The sequence below is a fragment of the Heterodontus francisci genome, chromosome 16, assembly GCF_036365525.1.
Source record: "Heterodontus francisci isolate sHetFra1 chromosome 16, sHetFra1.hap1, whole genome shotgun sequence".
Taxonomy (NCBI): Eukaryota; Metazoa; Chordata; class Chondrichthyes; order Heterodontiformes; family Heterodontidae; genus Heterodontus; species Heterodontus francisci.
Genome location: NC_090386.1, coordinates 50500330 through 50518159, shown reverse-complemented (window position 1 = coordinate 50518159; position 17830 = coordinate 50500330). Strand labels below are relative to the sequence as shown.

Genomic DNA, 17830 nt, shown 5'->3' with positions numbered 1-17830 from the left:
GGCACTCTACAGCCTTCTGGTCTGAACATTGAGTTCAATAATTTCAGAGCATGACTGGCCCTTTTTTATTATTATTTTGTTTTATCATTTTTTTTACGACGTGCCTGCCTTAAACTGGGTTTTTCATGTTTGTGCTTTTGGCTAGGGCTGTTCATTATTCTGTCATTAACACTCTCTCTGCACTAATGCTTTGTCTTTCACCACACCATTACCACACTCTCTTTGCCTTTGCCCCATGATCTCCTTGTCAGTTAATCTCTCTGACACTCTGTCCTATCACACACCTTTCCTTTTGTTCCCTTTCCCCCACACCCCTGCTTTACTTGCTTAAAATCTATTACATTTCTAACATTGCCAGTTCTGATAAAAGGTCACAGATCTGAAATGTTAACTCTGCTTCTCTCTCCACAGATGCCGCCGGACCTGCTGAGTATTTCCAGCACTTTCTTTTTTATTTCAGATTTCCAGCATCCACAGTATTTTGCTTTTATTGTCCCAGAACTGAAGCCTGGGAAACACCACTCTATATCTCCATGCAGTCCAAAAAACAGCCATTCCCAGAACACTGTTTTCTATCCTTTAGCTAATTTTGTATCCATACTGCTACTGTCCCTTTTATCCCATGGGCTTCAGTTTTGCTAACAAGCTGAATACGTGGTACCTTATCAAATACCTTTTGAAAGTCCAGACATAGAACAAACAAACCTATCTTAGAAAATAGAAATAAGTCTATGATCCCATCTCAAGTGTGGGTTCTCCTCGATCTTCATTCTCAAAACCATTAATCTTTCAATGAACTCATCCTGTGTTTACATATCCTCAATTCGTTTTAAAATAGCCCCCAACTACACTTTAGCAACAGAATAATTATGTTCCTCTTCTTATAAAATCATGCTTTGCTATGAGTAACACATGAGATTCTTTAGTAATATAAAAATGGTGCATGTACAGTTTTTCTTGTCTGTCCTATTTCAGGTGCTACAGTTTCTCTTGCAGTTAACTATAGGCAAATTTTAATTTAAGCAAATTTCTTGCTGCTGATTGGAGCAAATTTACGTATGATCCAACAATCTGTACAACAAAAGGAAACAAAGCCGATCATTTTGAAATGTAAAGAGAAGCTCCTCTACCAACAGTATACTTACTAACATAGAGATCATAATACCTGACTTCAATATATCAAAGATCTTCAGAAGCACACTTAAAATGAGGAAGCACAGATATTTCATCCTGAGACAAGTGCAAACTACTATGGATGCTGGACAACTGAAATAAAAACAGAAACTGCTGGAAATACACAGCAGGTCTAGCAGTATTATGGAGAAAAGCAGAATTAACAGTGTATTTGGTTCTGACAAAAGGTCACTGACCTGAAACAACTGTTTCACTCTCCATAGCTACTGCCAGACCTGCTGAGTATTTCCAATATTTTCTGTTTTTATTCATCTTGAGTTCCAACTCGCAGAATGAAGTAGAAATAGTCTTAAAATGCTGAGCTGTAGTTTGAAATTGAAAAATGTATTCCAAATCCAAAGTTCCTGGATTAAACCCTAAAGGACCATTCAGGCACTCTTTATTGAACAATTAGGATCTGTGGTCTTGAAGTGACACAGATCAATGTTAGCAGAATAATACATTCTCATGAAGGACAGACCCAGCAGAGGTGGCAGCACAGTGGTATATAGTCGGGGGGGAGGGGGTGGGGGGGAGTTGCCCTGGGAGTCCTCAACATCAACTCTGGACCCCATGAAGTCTCATGCGTCAGGCCAAACATGGGAAAGGAAACCTCCTGTCGATTACCACCTACCGCCACCACTCCCCCCCCCCAACCCCCTCAGCCGATGAATCAGTACTCCTCCATGTTGAATATTTGGAGGAAGCACTGAGGATGGCAAGGGCGCAGAATGTACTCTGGGTGGGAGTCTTCAATGTCCATCACCAATAACTGGAGCGGTTCAAGGAGGCAGCTCACCACCACCTTCTCAAGGGCAATTAGGGATGGGCAATAAATACTGGCCTAGCCAGTGACGCCCACATCCCATGAACAAATAATTTTTAAAAATTATATGGTGTGGTATCGCACTGCTATCCTTTAAAGCAGGTCATCCATGAGCAACACCATCTGTGGGGATGTCAATGTGTTGAAAAATCTCCTGTGGTGTTGTTCATGGATGATATGCAGGTGGATATCATATTTCTATATCAGAGTTTGTTCCAGATGTAAAACAATCTACAATTATAGTGTATTTCTGAGCTGGTGACTAAAACTGACAGACATAATTTGCATGATTAAATAACAAACTCTGAACAGTTGAGGGTCTGTTGACTTAACAACTAGACTTTGTGGCCTTAAAGAGACTTTACGTTATAAGCATATTCTGTATCAAATGGTAGAGTACAGCATTCTTTACCAATTAGTCTAACATCTGACTTACTGTGAACAATGGAAGTTCTGCATCTGCCTATAATTTTAAAATATTGAATGTGAAAGCAAGTTTCTTTGCATAATTTGAAGATGGTCATAGTGCAGATATTTAGAGTAGAAACTGGTTACTCAAGCTGTTCATTGTGAGGAAAAACCACAACAAAGAGCTGCTCAGCAATTCAACTACCAAATTAAGTATGATTTGTTTTTAAAGAACAGTTTTTAGTTCCCCCTTCAGATGCCCCCCTGCCCAACATACCATTCCCCAACAAATGGAGGCGACCAGGAAGTGTGCACTCAAAGTGGTCACCTGGACGCACACACCTCGACTTGCCATTCAATTTTCTCCCTTTTGAAGAAATTTCCTCTCGGAAACCAGCTGGCATCAGGAACCAGCTCAGTGGGGAATTTATAACATGTTTCTCAATACATTATAAAAATGTTAATCTCAAAGTACTTCTGAATCAGATGGAACATTTATCCATTTTCATTTTATTCACAATTACACATAGAGGGTCGAGAAGAAAGTAATTTTTTTTGAGAGATCGATTGTGGTAATAATGTGTCTGGTTTACACCTGAATTATTCACACAAGTATTCAGTTTTCATACAGTACTCCAGAGACCAATACAGATTTTGAGAGTTGATTTTTTACTCTTTAACAAAGCTAGAAGCATCATTATTTGCAGCAGTTGGCATGGAAGATGCATCAATCCTTACATAACTAAAATGAATACAACCTACTTACCCTATAACAAGGAAACCTTGATACAGAGGAATAGAAGCAAAATAAAATACTGAAGAAAAAACAGCCTGTGGAAAGATACAGAGTTAGTTAACAAATGGAACCATTTTGACTGGCATCAAAGTTGGATAAAAACACAGCATTACAGAAAATATTAGTGGATCAGTGGCGCAATGGAGTCACAACTGTGATCTTCTACATCATTACTTCTGACTTTAGCTAAATTGTTGAGGATTATGTCTGGCCCCAGGAAGGTGGGAATACATTGCATCAGCTCAATAAATCTCAGTAACTGGACTGAGACTGGGAGAGACTGGAAGCCTCTGTGTCCCTCGCACCGGGTGAGGTTAAGGAAGAGACGGTCACTGCTGCCAATATTTAAAAAAACACAAACATTGTTTCATCAACTGCCAATGTCTGTAACTGCATTAACCATTTACTGATATTGTACTACTGTTTAAATGCATGTTATTCATGTAGATGAAGGAAAAGAACAAGTATTTCTTTTTCTTCCAACCCCTGCACTGTTAAAAATAAATGTGCAAAAACTAATAAATGAATGAAATTGGGATTGTCAGCAATACTGCTGTATTTAAAAAATACATATGACAAGCATAGACCTGCTTACTGAAGGCATTAAAAGCTACAAACTGAGATACAATGTGGCAATTGGATTGAAGTGGTCTTTTACTGGATTGGTATCATTTATCCACCAGTAATTAAGGGGGGATCAATTCAAGTCTATCACCAATCTGTATAATGGCATATAAATTAAACTCTCTTTTCTCCTTCAAAATTTAGGATTTTTTTCCTACCTATATACAATGCCATGAAGCTATCTTGTACAAGGTTCAATACATAATGAGCTCCTGTGCAATGTAATGATTTATCTGACCTATGGCGAGGTTAGCACTGCATGGCAGAGGTAAGGGAAAAATTAATAAAAATAATTTTTAGAAGCATGCTTTGATGGAATTCCTGGGTTCTGCCAGATGGCAGAAGGCTTTGGTTAAGGAGCTGTTCCCCTATTATAAAACAGCACAGATCTCCTCAACTCTATCTGATACTTATAATGGACTCCCAATACTATTGTTACAATGTCAATAAACTCATAACAGATTTAAATATCACTTAAATGAAAACCTGATAGTTGTTATTTTTGCACCATAAGCAGAAACTCAAGATAATACTATTTAGTGCCAGATGCCCTAAACCAATGCACCAGTTTATGGTGACTGACAGTTAACAGTCATACAGCTAAACTGGTGCATTCTCCATGGCAATGCCTCTACCAATCAGAGTCCACTTGTCAACCAATCAGCACTCTCTTCTCATACAGGATAAATTTGTTGTTTCCCTTACATTGGTATTCTTGCAAATTGTCCTGATGAGAGCAAGATGAAAAACTTCAAAAAATGTCTCTATTTTCAGCAATACTCAAGTTCTGTACCACCAAACAACTATTATTGTCCACTCACAACAATGATTGCTGCACATCGATTAAAGCCCTTCCCCGACCCCCATATTTGGTTGAGGTAAATTTGCCCCTTTTCTATGCTCTTCCACTCCGGTCAATTTTCTCCTGCATATCCCAGGGAGGAAAGATAGAAGCCAGAGTGGCGGGCAAAGGGAAAGAATAATCATGCATATTACCATTATTTTAATATATAACTTCACATATCAGAAAATGTGATGAAGGGTACACGCAAAACATCACGACCTGTCACTTCTTATTACAGATGACATCTGACATGCTAACCTACTATGTGTTTCCGATATTATTTTGCTGCCTGAGCAATCCTGTCACTTTATACATCTTCTTAGTTATGTCTAATTAAACATTTGTTTCTAAGAACATAGCGGTTTGGTTACCTGCATGGTACTGATACACAGGCTCCTGTGGATCACAAACTGGCTAAGAGCAGCTGATCTTTTGTAGCTGTTGCGCCCATGAACCATCAGCAATCTACCAAGGTGTTTGAACTGAGTTATAGAGAAATCTGATGCCAAAGATGCCTGTTTACCTTCCTAAAGAAGTTAAAAAGAAAAATATATGACTTTTTTTAATAGTGTTGGTTTATCTTAAATTGTAAACTTAAGAAAGTTTCTGGCAAAGTAATTTACCTTTTGGGGCACAAAGAAAGCAAGCAATAACAAATTTTCAGGTGATCGAAACAATAAAAGAAGCCAACTGAGCAATCTCACTGTACCAGTCAAACCCAGGTGACAGAGATGAAAGGACAGTGTTCTAAACCAGTACACCACCTCATTCCATGATTTAAATCACAGTCTAAGCACATTTAATCCATTCTACTTTATATCACACCAGATAAAACAATTAAATTAATGTAAATGTAAATCCAAACCTACTCCAGTTAGCAATGTTTCTAGAAGTATTGACCAACAAGGCGCTAATGTAGGGCGGCACAGTGGCGCAGTGGTTAGCACCGCAGCCTCACAGTTCCAGCGACCCGGGTTCAATTCCGGGTACTGCCTGTGTGGAGTTTGCAAGTTCTCCCTGTGTCTGCGTGGGTTTCCTCCGGGTGCTCCGGTTTCCTCCCACACACCAAAAGACTTGCAGGTTGATAGGTAAATTGGCCATTATAAATTGCCCCTAGTATAGGTAGGGAAATATAGGGACAGGTGGGGATGTGGTAGGAATATGGGATTAGTGTAGGATTAGTATAAATGGTCGGCACAGACTCGGTGGGCCGAAGGGCCTGTTTCAGTGCTGTATCTCTAAACTAAACTAAACTAAAAGGCGCTAATGTGTTAATCAGTGTGACATACCTAAATAATTGTATTAAACAGTGCTCAAAGTAAGCCAAAAAAGGCACTATCTTAAGATCTAGTTTGGAAAGTTGCTAAGGGAAACAAAGAATTTGCGAAGATATTTTGACCTGAGCTGTTTTATTTGAAACCTATTCTTCGGTCCATTTCCACAGAGCCTTGATACTGTCAGAATAAATATGCACTGAACTGGTGGGATTTCTTTGTGTTTTCCTCGGATTTCCGAAGGAAGATGCCTTTGTTTAGATACATCTGCCAACTGAAAATTAGACATCTTTTCTCCTTGAAAGTGGCCTTTAATGATCACTCCTTGTCACTTAATTCCTGTTTTTTATGGCCTCTCAGTCTCTCTGGACTGTGACCTTTTGCTTTGAAAATACCCTTCTGGTTGGCTTCTCCCTCAGAAACCTGATTTTTTTTCAAATTATAAAATTTAAGCGCTACAGTTCATCCACATGTTGAAACCTTGATTTTTTTTTTATATATAAACTGCACTAGGCTTGGTTTTACAAAATTGACACTCGTGAGTATGTTGTTCCATACCAGCCTTCTAGTTCTCTCATACAGATCTTAAAGCCCCGACTCAGTTTAATTTCATGGTGTTGCCTCACTTACAATAGGTAGATACTTTCAGGTAGCGTACAAGGTTGTGCTCAGTCCTGCAATAGTGATGTTGACTCCCTGTACAACCAGCTGCAACCTAAGGATAAACTTGCTGGAACTCACTAAAACTGACAGTCAATTACACAAGACCCGTACATCGGGAGTGGACATCATCAGCACAGACTGTACGTAATACAATGTGGAAGAAGTTTTAGCAGAGCAACTCCATATTGAGCTTTACTGTTCCTTGTCTATGGGTTCATCTAAAATCACTTGCATTTCTAATAGCACCTTAGCACTTTTCACAATTAATGACTTTATGAAGTTCACTGTTGATTACATAAGGTCGTGTACATAAAATAAGCCATAACTTAATATAAAAATTCTGTGGAAACATATCAATACATGGCCAGGAAGCATACAGTGTGGACCTTTGCTCAATCCAGAAATGTAGCAGATACAGTGGGGTGCGTCCACATCAAGTATGTAACCATACTTATAGTCGGAATTTAATACCCCCCTCCCCGGAAGCAGGCTGGGAGGTGGAGGGGGCATAAATTTGTATGGGAGGCATGGGAGCAGGGTGGTGCTGAACCTGTTGCCTACCTGCTGCCACTATTTTACCAGTGGCGAGGGAGGTGACAAGCAGCCTGCCTTCCCCAGGCCAATTGAGGCCTTAAGTGGCCAATTAATTGCCATTTAAGGGCCTCCTCTTGCCGCCACTGGTATTTTACCAGCGACGAATAGGCACTTTAGCACCTGAGGAGGCCACCCATTAATACCCAGTAATTACCCCCTTCCCTGTTCTCTGACTCATCCCTTGCCCCCACCTCCACTGCCCCTAACAAGGCCTGATCCCCACTTAGCTGCTCCGAAGACAGCGTCCATCATGCTCCTCTGGCTGGGTGCATTCCCAGAAGTGGCCACCGCTCCCGGTGGCACTGCTGGGACTGAATTGCTGCTGGCCCTCTGATTGTACAGCAACTCTTGGAGGAGGGATATCCTGTCTCAGAGGGGCAGAAGTCCTGACTGAGACCCATTAAGGGCCTGGGCCATGTAAAATAGCAGCGTGCCTTCCAGGTCCAGCGGAGGAGGGCTCACCCCTGACTTTTCAGCTGGTGCACGGGGCCACTGCCTTGATGTTAAATTCCAGTCTATACGTCTAATAAGTGCTGGTGTGAACCCAGCCCACAAGTTGGGTCTCATTCACATTATTGCAAATTGGTTTGTAAATCATTACTTGAAGTTAATTTGACCTGGGTTAATCAGTTTAACCAGGGCAAACCATTAACAGAGCAGTTTAGAATATGTGAAAAGCTAAACACATGGATGGGTTTCCAAATCCCAATACTCTTACCTTGCCTTCAATTCCCACTCCACAGTCAGCAGCCTGGATCATACTGACATCATTTCCTCCATCACCTGCAATTAAACATGCATATCTTAAATTCAAACTAGTTTTAAATCAAACACACACAGGTTTCCACATTAGGCACAACATACTTCTCTGTCTCGCAGAATAGGAGGAATACTGAGTAGGGCAATTCTGAGTAGGGGCGACGCAGTGGTTAGCACTGCAGCCTCACAGCTCCAGCGACCCGGGTTCAATTCTGGGTACTGCCTGTGTGGAGTTTGCAAGTTCTCCCTGTGTCTGCGTGGGTTTCCTCCCACATGCCAAAGACTTGCAGGTTGATAGGTAAATTGGCCATTATAAATTGCCCCTAGTATAGGTAGGTGGTAGGGAAATGTGGGGATGTGGTAGGAATATGGAATTAGTGTAGGATTAGTATAAATGGGTGGTTAATGGTTGGCACAGACTCGGTGGGCCGAAGGGCCTGTTTCAGTGCTGTATCTCTAAAAAAAAAAATTTGTGTTATTCCTATTTAATATCAGGACAGGCTGCAGGATATTTAAGAGGATTGTAGACACTAGATATTGCAATCACCCTCAGATACAAAAGGGTTTTTTTCCTAAAAGAGCATAAAATAGTGGGCCTGATAGCTCAGTGAGGAAATACAACACTCACTGTGGTAGCACAACATACGTACCACAGACAACGCAATGAAATCTCTGGAGATTAAAGTGAATGAATCATTTGCAGCATATTTTAATTTGTTGTGATAAATTATATGAATGTTCTCCCCCTGTGATTTCTCTGACAGGAAAGCATCACTCCTTCTTTCCACAAGCATAGCAGCTCTTCAACCAAATATCCATTCTTCTCTTCATTTGCCGCTTACAAAAGACTCCCTTCCAGACCAACTCTTACACCACGAGCCCCATTCAAACTGTAAATTAGGCCAATCTTATTTTCCCCAGCTCCAACACCCTCTATGGTTTCTACCCCCAGGATTTGCAGAGCTTCCTCTTCATACAGGATGAGTGCACGAGTGTTAAGAAGACTTCCTGTTCTTTTTTGCTTTAGATTTGAGCTGTCTTTTCCTGCAAAGTAGAAAAAGCGAGGGGTTGCAATGATCAGTAATGACTAAATGTCAAAATAAGTATCAGAGTGCAGCTCCTGTTGGCTGTAATGACATAAATGCATCATGCAATTACATTATGTTATGATTACTTTGGCCCAAATCCATGAAAAGATTGAGTAAAAACACTTCCAGCGGAAGGCTAGTGATGTGTATCCAGTACATAATGATCATTTATGGCAAGCACTGAAAATAATTTAAAATAGTGCAAGAGGAATGTTTTGGGTGTTAGAACACTGAATTAATGGAAGATAATAGTGGGCTCTCCCAGCTTTGCTAATTCGGTAAGATCATTAAATTTCTTCTTATATTGCCTCCAGTTACATGCTATATTAGTGTTGGCAATCATACTGCATGCCACCTCCTGCCATGTTAGTTAGGTTGCTTGCCTATGGGCCCTCATAAAGACAACTTCTGCCTTGTGCCTTGCTTGCCCTGTTGGAGAAAACAGGTGTTTTGTTCCCTTCAGTCCTGGCAGAAGATGTTTGCAAAAGGAAGGTGCTACTTTTCACACAACAGTGGCTGCTGTTTAAACTGCGTCAGACATTTAAATTCCTCAGCACCACATAACTGCCAACCCAGCACCAGGCAAGTTCCAAGTCGGAGGCACTTTCCATGCTAGAATCTTGAGAGATTATGCAAATTATCCTTAACCTGGAAATAGGGAAAATCTGGGCGAGCAATTTACCATGAACAATGTCTTAAGAGGGCTGCTTACAGTATAAATACTTTACATGCTTCTCCTGGCCTCTACAGCAGGCTCTTTCGTATTTGGGAAAACAGCATTTTTATTAGAATCTGAGGATAATTAACGTTCTTTAAATCAATCAGAGATGCAAGTACATTCAGCTCCTTAGTAAATTTCGAGTCATTTTGTGTTATGCAACAATGTCACCTAGCTTTTAGTTAAGGAAATGCTATATCTGGTGATGTGTTTCACTCTTCTGCTCATGTGCACTACTAATTCATATAATTTTGTCACACAGACCAGAAAGATCACAGGTTTGATCTTGGGTCTGTGCTGAGTTGGCTGATCTCAGCTGGGGGAGGATTAGGAGTAATATAATTAGTGTTAGTGGCCCTGAGTTAGAAAGAATTGTGGGGTGGAAATCATAACCCCACAATTGTTTCTAACTGATTTCCACTCTTGATTACTATCCAGTGATCCCCCCGCAACCCCCTGTTCCTCCACCCACTGCTGGGAAATACATGCGTGTGGAAGCTTGCTGCAGACAGGATTGGGCTCAGCTGTGATCACTGCTCCTTTTTGCCCCACACGAAGGATTGTTCTGCTAACACTCGGGTCTTTGGTGAGGTATCAGAGAGCTGCCTGCAATTGAGGAACTGTAACCAAGCAGAAGTCACATCTCCAGGAAAGAAGGGGAGAAAAATAGTTCAAGAACCAAAGTAAAATTGTAGTCTTTTAAACTGTTTGATCTGTATTTGTTGCCTCAGCTCGCTATATCGTTGTAGTCAGAAGATGGCACTGTTTAATGCCAGTGGGACGACAGGTTCACCTTTGATCAGAGTTACACTGACATTCAATTATTTTTACACTAAAAATGGTCCCGTGAAAGAATAAAAACTACAGCTTTGTCTTACAACAGACATGTTGGCTGCAAAATTCAGATCTGTAGCCCCCATATTTTCAGCACTACAGGTGCTATTTTGGGTGCAAAATATCATTTGTGCTGCACGAGCAGACTTCAAGTGCAGCTCACATCAAACACCAGTTTGGTGAGGACATTAGCGTGGGTGTTAAGAGCAAGCGCCAGAAGCATCCAGAGTTATCATGACATTAGTCAGTGTGTAATGCTGATTTGATGCCAGTGTTGCTATTTTTGACCTCACTGCTCCAGCTAACACCCTCTCCTAAACACACAAAGCTGAACATGTGTTCAGCAGCAGGAAGGACCCCCACTACTGCTATTTAAAGGGATCATCAACTACTTTTCAGGTTAGTTGCTGATTGATTTCTGCTGGCTCTGCCTGCGTTTGCAGAAGTGCTGTTAAACGTTTGTGAAGTTTACAGGGAGTGGTGTTGCACATGGAGAAGACCTTGGGCTGAATTTTGTTGAGGCCCTGACAACGGGCTCAGTGATGTGGGAAGCTGAAGATCACAGAGGCAGCTGCCACCACGGAGCCTAACGCTGGGATAGCTGGGCTTGATCTTCCCGGTGGCAGCGAGGCTCTTTGGCGCTCCACCCCCACCGCTTGGTGACGGGACTCGACTTTAAATATTTAAATTAACTCTGCATAAATTTAAATCCAATTCTCTGTGATCTTACTGTTGGATTCAGATCTTCAGTGCGGCAGGCGGCACTCACATGCCTTCACTTTCCTGTTTAGGGAAAGCTGGTGCCACCGAGGTGAGGAAGGGGGGAACCAGAGCATTTTGTGTATAGGGATGGGGAAAGGGAAAACGGGGTCAACTCTGTATTTTTAGTGTGGGTGGGGGGGGGAAGGGGTGACCTCTACACTTTGTGCAGTTGGGCGGGGGGGGGGGGGGGGGGGTGGGTGGTGTGGAAAGAGAGCTCAACTCTGCAATTTCACTATATTGTATGGGGGGGGGGGGGTGGGGTAGACAGGCCAAACATTTATTTTTAGTGTAGTGGGGGCGTGGGGAGGGGCAAACGGTGGCAACTCTGCATTCTCTGAGCCAGGCTGGCAGCCCTTTAAAAATGGCACCAGATCCTGTGCAGAAACAGGCGATGCAGTCACGTGATTGGGGGGAGGGCAGGGGCAGACACCCTGCATATTATAATGAGCTGCCATGTGTAGATCATAGTGGCATTGCGGCGTGAACCGCCATTTTTTTCTGCCCGCTGCCGGGAATCCAGTGCCTTGGTTCTGACTTCAAGTCCTCTGGTCAGACCACTTGCTCCCAGTTGTGAGTGCTCTCATTACCAACCCCCTTGGGCCACAACATGTTAGGGAGATTCAGTAGAAGCAACACAGAGGAAGGTAAAGGAAAAAGGGGATGAAAGGGTCTCAGCAAGAGGCCTTATCCTCGCAGGGTCTTCAGGGAGCATTTCTCATTCTTCAACCTCGCTGAGGAACAGTGTGTGTGGCGTCTGTGTTTTATGAACGAGGTGCACACTGAAATATGCCACCTCTTGCTGACAGACCTGCACCCTCAGAGCAGGACTAGGACAATGCTGCCAGTGGCAGTGAAGGTGACATGGCCATGCATTTCTTCATGTCATGGTCTTTCCAGACTGGAACAAGCAACATATGTAACATCTTGCAGTTTACCATCCACTCCTGTCTAAAGGAGGTCACTGACACTCTATGCTCGGATAGGGGAGTACACTGTGTCCTTTCTGACCAGAGAGAAGTAGAAGGGCCATGCACATGGCTTCACCAGGATAGCAGGCTTCCCCATGGTGCAGGGGTGCCATTGACTGCGCACATGCCTTTTCTTGGGTGCCACATCTAAATGTAGAGATGTACCGCAACTGGAAAGGGTTCCACTTCCTGAATGTGCCGTTGGCAGAATCATAGAAAGAAATTTGCAGCACCAAAAGAGACCATTCAACCCATCGTGTCCACACTGGTCAACAAGCAGCCATCCAGCCTAATCCCATTTTCCAGCTCCTCGTCCGTAGCCTTGTAGGTTATGACTCTTCAAATGCATTTCCCAGTACTTTTTAAATATTATGAGGGTTTTTGCCTCTACCATGTTAAACTCCAGAAAGCTTGTTGTGGAAGGATGATGCTGGAGCCTATCTCTACTCAGTTTCACATTTATTGTACAGAGTAAATAGATTACAATCACATAGCTCCTCACTCAAACCATCCACCAGTCTCAGTAAGTGTCTGCTTAAAAGTGCTCAAGTAAAACCCCAATTAACACCCTCCACCTGCACAGAATCAAACAATTGATACATAATTAACAGATTAACATACCACCCTTTCAGGCAGTGAGTTCCAGATCCTCACTATCCTCTGGGTGAAAAAAAATTCCCCTCGAATCTCCTCTAAATGGCCTATCTCTTACCCTAAATCTATGCCCCCTGGTTATGGACCCCTCAACCAAGGGGAATAGAGCCTTCCTATCTACTCTATCTAGATCCCTCATAATTTTACACATTTCAATTAGGTCTCCCCTCAGTCTCCTCTGTTCTAAAGAAAACAACCCCAGCCTCTCCAATCTTTCCTCATAACCAAACTTCTCCAGTCCAGGCACCATCCTTGTAAATCTCCTCTGTACCCTGTCCAGTGCTGTCATATCTTTCCAATTGTGCAGTGACCAGAACCAGAAACATACTAGGCACAGCATGCAGATCAATACCTGGTATCCTAGCAGCAGTCATGATGCTTTTGTTCTGTGCCAGTCCACTGTACCATCAGTATTTGACCAATCACGTCAACCAGACTGGCTAGTGGGTGACAAGGGTTAGATGCTGACCACCTGGCTCATGATTCTGGTGTAGAGGGAAAAATTGTGTCCGATGCAGCTAAATAAATACACACATATATACAAGATGAAAGTGTAGCCACATATTGTTACAAAATGGAGTATTTACCCAAGGCATTGTGGGAGAAGTTAGTTAGCTTGCAGCCTTGAGCATGGTACAGCTTAGCACAGGCAATTAGGCTGACCAAAGAGGGCCCCTCATATTAGTGCATAACACCGCTGCTCTGTCTAATTGCAGACTGCACAAAGCAGCTAGGAAAGCAGGCCTGACAGAGGCAGAAAGATTCATTGTGAAGACTCAAGGATAGTTGATAAGGGGGCCTGGTAAACATCCTGAGATGGTCAGGGGCATAGCACGAGCTATCCCCACAACCACATGATACCTAATTAGTAATTTTATTGGTAATGAATGCAATGTATGTAATCAATAACCATTATGATTGGATTGTGTCCAGCCAGGATGGGCTGAGTAACTGTATATCTGTTGTGGATTTTCCTTTGTTCAGTGGAGAAGCGCATGGTAAGCCCAGCGTCTTACTCCCCACTGGTGTAAAATAAACCTTTTGACGATTGGAACAGAACTGACTGAGCATCAAGTGGTTCATTTTAGTCAATTCCACTCTAACAATTGGCGTAGTCGGCAGGATAAGGTGTAGGTCAGCTCTTCTGTAACCCCGCTATCACAATCACCTAGCCTGAGCCTGAATTAAGAGGACTTAGTCCCACGTGACGGCCAGGATCAAGTGGGTGAAGGGAACTAAGGGGCCAAGGGGGAGTTGGCCGGAGCCTGATTCCGAACTTGGGACGAACAGGATATTGAAGAGTGCCCACCATTGACAGAGTACCGGATGAGTATGTTTATTCATTCTCCCCGGGACCGGGTGGCGGTGTTCAGCGACTAGGATATCCAAATTGTAGAGGGGTCTGACCAGTCGCCAAACGGTGGTAGGCAGCTCGTTAGAACGCATTATTGTGTATTGTATGAGTTACCATAAGTTTGTTGTAAAGTTGTGACAGGCTTGTGACCTGATAGTTGGCAGGGTTGGTAGTTCACGACAAGTTGCGGACCTCTGAGAGTAAATAGTTACTACAAGTCACGGACCTCTGAGAGTGAATAGTTCACTACAAGTCACGGACCTCTGAGAGTAGACTAAAAGGCGGACCTCTGAGAGTAGACTAAAAAATGATGTTGATCCTACCCAAGTATGGCCAATGAGAAAGCAGAGCTAGAGCTAGAACAGAATAGCATGTGCTTTTTTAAAAAGATAGGTAAATTACGTCATTTTTCTTGTTCTTTCTTCAGGCGACTTTTCAAAGTCCAAAGGGTTCCCTTACGTGTTATTGGCAGTTAAGAACAAGAAACCTATTGATTGATAAGATGATTAAAACTAATTGGAATCCCCACAACCCTGCCGCAAAACAAAGGGAGTGGTGACAAAAAGAAGAAAAGCATTCACTAAGTTTATGGCAGAGTGAGATAAAAGACTATGTTTTAGAGTAAAAACAAGTTACTGTGTCTTTTGATTCGAATGTGTGAATGTTGGAAGCTTCCACGAATGAAATGAATGTCCCTGGGATGTACCACTTGTGTTCTGTAGAACTTGTGTTCTGTAGAACTGACTGTCGTTAACTCTTTGTTGTCTGGCTTTAATGTTGAAAGCATGGATCTATTAAGTTGTTTGGAGTTGAATGAGTGTGAAAAGTGATTGTTGAGTGTGTTCATTTCAATTTAAGATTGTGCATCCAGGAATGGGATATAAACTTGAATTATATTTTAAGTCAGTTTTATTTTCATTTTAAAAGTTGGTTTTGCAACTGTGAAAAGGCAATGAACAATTTTCTAAGAGATAAGCTTCAGCCTTGAAGGTCTGAAGATGTCTGGCAGAAATCCTATTTGAAGTTTAAATCACAGCTTTAATTGGAAACTCTGCTATTACTTTATTTTGCAGTCTAAACTTGAAGACATGTTTTACTGACTGTTTTTAAGTAGCAAATGTTAACAGATTGAATATTGTCTTAAGGGAGAGAAGGATAAGCAAAGAAGATATAGGAAATATGAAAGTTTGAGTAAGGAGCTGGTGTTAAGTCTTTTGTTGTAAGAATGTTAAATAACCTTTTCTTTAGTTTTTGGTTTTATTACAGTTATTTGAAAAGTCGCCTGAAGAAAGAACAAGAAAAATGACGTAATTTACCTATCTTTTTAAAAAAGCACGTGCTATTCTGTTCTGTGTGTAGTTATTGAGTATTATAAGTTAATAAGTCTGAATTAAAATAATACTGTTAAGGTTAACTAACCTGTTAAGTTGAGGAAAACTTTTAAATGTTTATTGACGTGAACTGGAATTTGGAATCATCTTGGTCGTATAAAATCCTCGGACTAGAAATCTCTTACAAAAGATGTTAAAAGTTTGGAAACAATTGGAGTTTAATCTAAAATGCTGTCTTTCCTGATGGAGATGGTTTCCTTTGAAGTTGATAATGTTATGAAAGATTTTGTTGTTTTAAAATCCGAAGGATACTAAAAAAACGTTTAAAATGGAGTTTAGTTCTTTTCGATAAGGAAAAAAGGGTTACGCAAAGCGACGCAGCTGAGAATGCTTTGCTCCGCCCCCTTGGAGACAAGTAAAGAAATTAACCTTGCTGCAGCTATCTTTATCAATGAGACAAAGTGCTTGAGAAGGAGAGATAGTTGCAAGCACTTCTGTCTTAAATGTAAAAAAATGCAATATCACCAAGTCCGGGCATAAGAAATTGGAATTGATAAACAAAAATTAAATTGATATAAGTGGTTATTTAAAGCACTCAAAGGGAAATTTACTGTTATTTGAATTTGGAATAATCTGAGATGTTGAAAATTCAGTTTAATTTAGCAAGTTATTTAAAGAATTAAAATGTCATCTAAGAAAAAAAAACAAGCAGTATATAGTAATGCCGGGAATCAAACGGAAATATTTGATTTCTGTTTTAAGGAATTATAAATATTGATTGTAAAGGTTCTCCAGGGCTCAAAATGAAATAGAATTATAGTTAATGGGAATTGGCAATTAGATCTGGCTGATGCAAGAGCTAATAAAGGAATTCTGGGGATAAACAAATGGTGAAATTAGAATTCAAACAGCTAAATTAATATAGTGTGAAATTTCCAAGAAGCCTAGAATTTTCCAGTGAAAGTCAGGAAAGTGTAAATAAGACTGGCAATTGATAGTTTTTTCTTAGAGATATGAGTTTTTAAGAGAAAGTCTGGCCATTTTTGATCTTTTGATAAGATCACCTGAGAGTTGAGAATATGAGGCATGACACTGGGATACCAGTGCAAGTGTGCAGATGTGATTTGTTGCAATGCAGAGCAACTAACATACAAAATGCATGGTGAAATGCACTGACGAACGGGTCTCAAACGTGTTTACTGACTTGAGAAACAGCATGGCATGAAATGGTTAATGCAGCCAGTGCAGTGAGACAACTCACATAGAGAAAATGACTTTATAATAATTAGGATAAATTAAACACCTTAATAATGACAGGAAGAGCAATGAGGTTGTCAGGGGATGTCGTAGCAGGTAGTGAGGAAATAGGACCCGCAAGAGAAAGGGTTAAAAGATTTTTGAAGGAGTTGTGCAGACAACTGCACAAGGTGAGGCAGGAGGTTATATAGAAACATGAAAGAGGAACAGACAAAGGTGCCTGTTGTGGGAGACAAAGTAATGGTAAAGGGAAGGGCCGATGGAAACATTGCTCCCAACTGAAGGTATGTAAAGACAACAGCAAATGACAGACTCCGAAATAAACACCACCTGGTACGCAAAGAGATACCGGGAATGGAAGAACACATTTGAGAATGGACTACTTGGGGGGCTGGGAATAATGGTAGTATTGATAGGCATTTGGATTATTATTAGATGGGCTAGTAACTGGGCAAGGATTGTGGGGAATGAAGCCCGAGAACGACAGGACCATATAGATAATTTCAAAAGAGTAGAGATGATAAGAATATAAATTAACTCCTGGATTCCCCAGGACATGTTCGGTCCCCACAGGTAGACATGTATCCCTCATCAGGGGATACTCACAACATGGACAAGTACTAACACCTGGTGACCACCAGGGCAGTGTGTTTAAATTACCAATATAACCACTAGTGGAGAATGGGAAGGAACTGGACTGCAGTGGCTGTGGGGCCTGATGCTAATATCTGAAGAGGAAGAACAAAGACCTGATAATGGATGCACAACGGATTAATGGACTATATGAACTATGGGGCATTGTACAACATGTTGGATGGGAAGTATATACCAGCGAATAAAGATCAAAACAGGGACTGAACCTACTTGAATGCATGGCTTATGGTGAATCCGGACAAAGATGCA

General features: G+C 41.5%; 1 protein-coding gene across 3 annotated transcripts in view; it reads right to left on the bottom strand.

The window, feature by feature from the left end:
* The window catches only part of LOC137378086 (probable phospholipid-transporting ATPase IIA), a 212727-nt gene that overhangs the window by 24574 nt on the left and 170323 nt on the right, over window positions 1-17830 (bottom strand). For all 3 annotated transcript variants that reach the window (XM_068048164.1, XM_068048163.1, XM_068048165.1), the window contains exons 22-24: window positions 7921-7985; window positions 5043-5198; window positions 3174-3238 (exon numbers count right to left, since the gene is read on the bottom strand). In XM_068048164.1, coding sequence (XP_067904265.1) covers window positions 3174-3238; window positions 5043-5198; window positions 7921-7985 — 286 coding nt within the window. The remainder of the gene's footprint in view (window positions 1-3173; window positions 3239-5042; window positions 5199-7920; window positions 7986-17830) is intronic.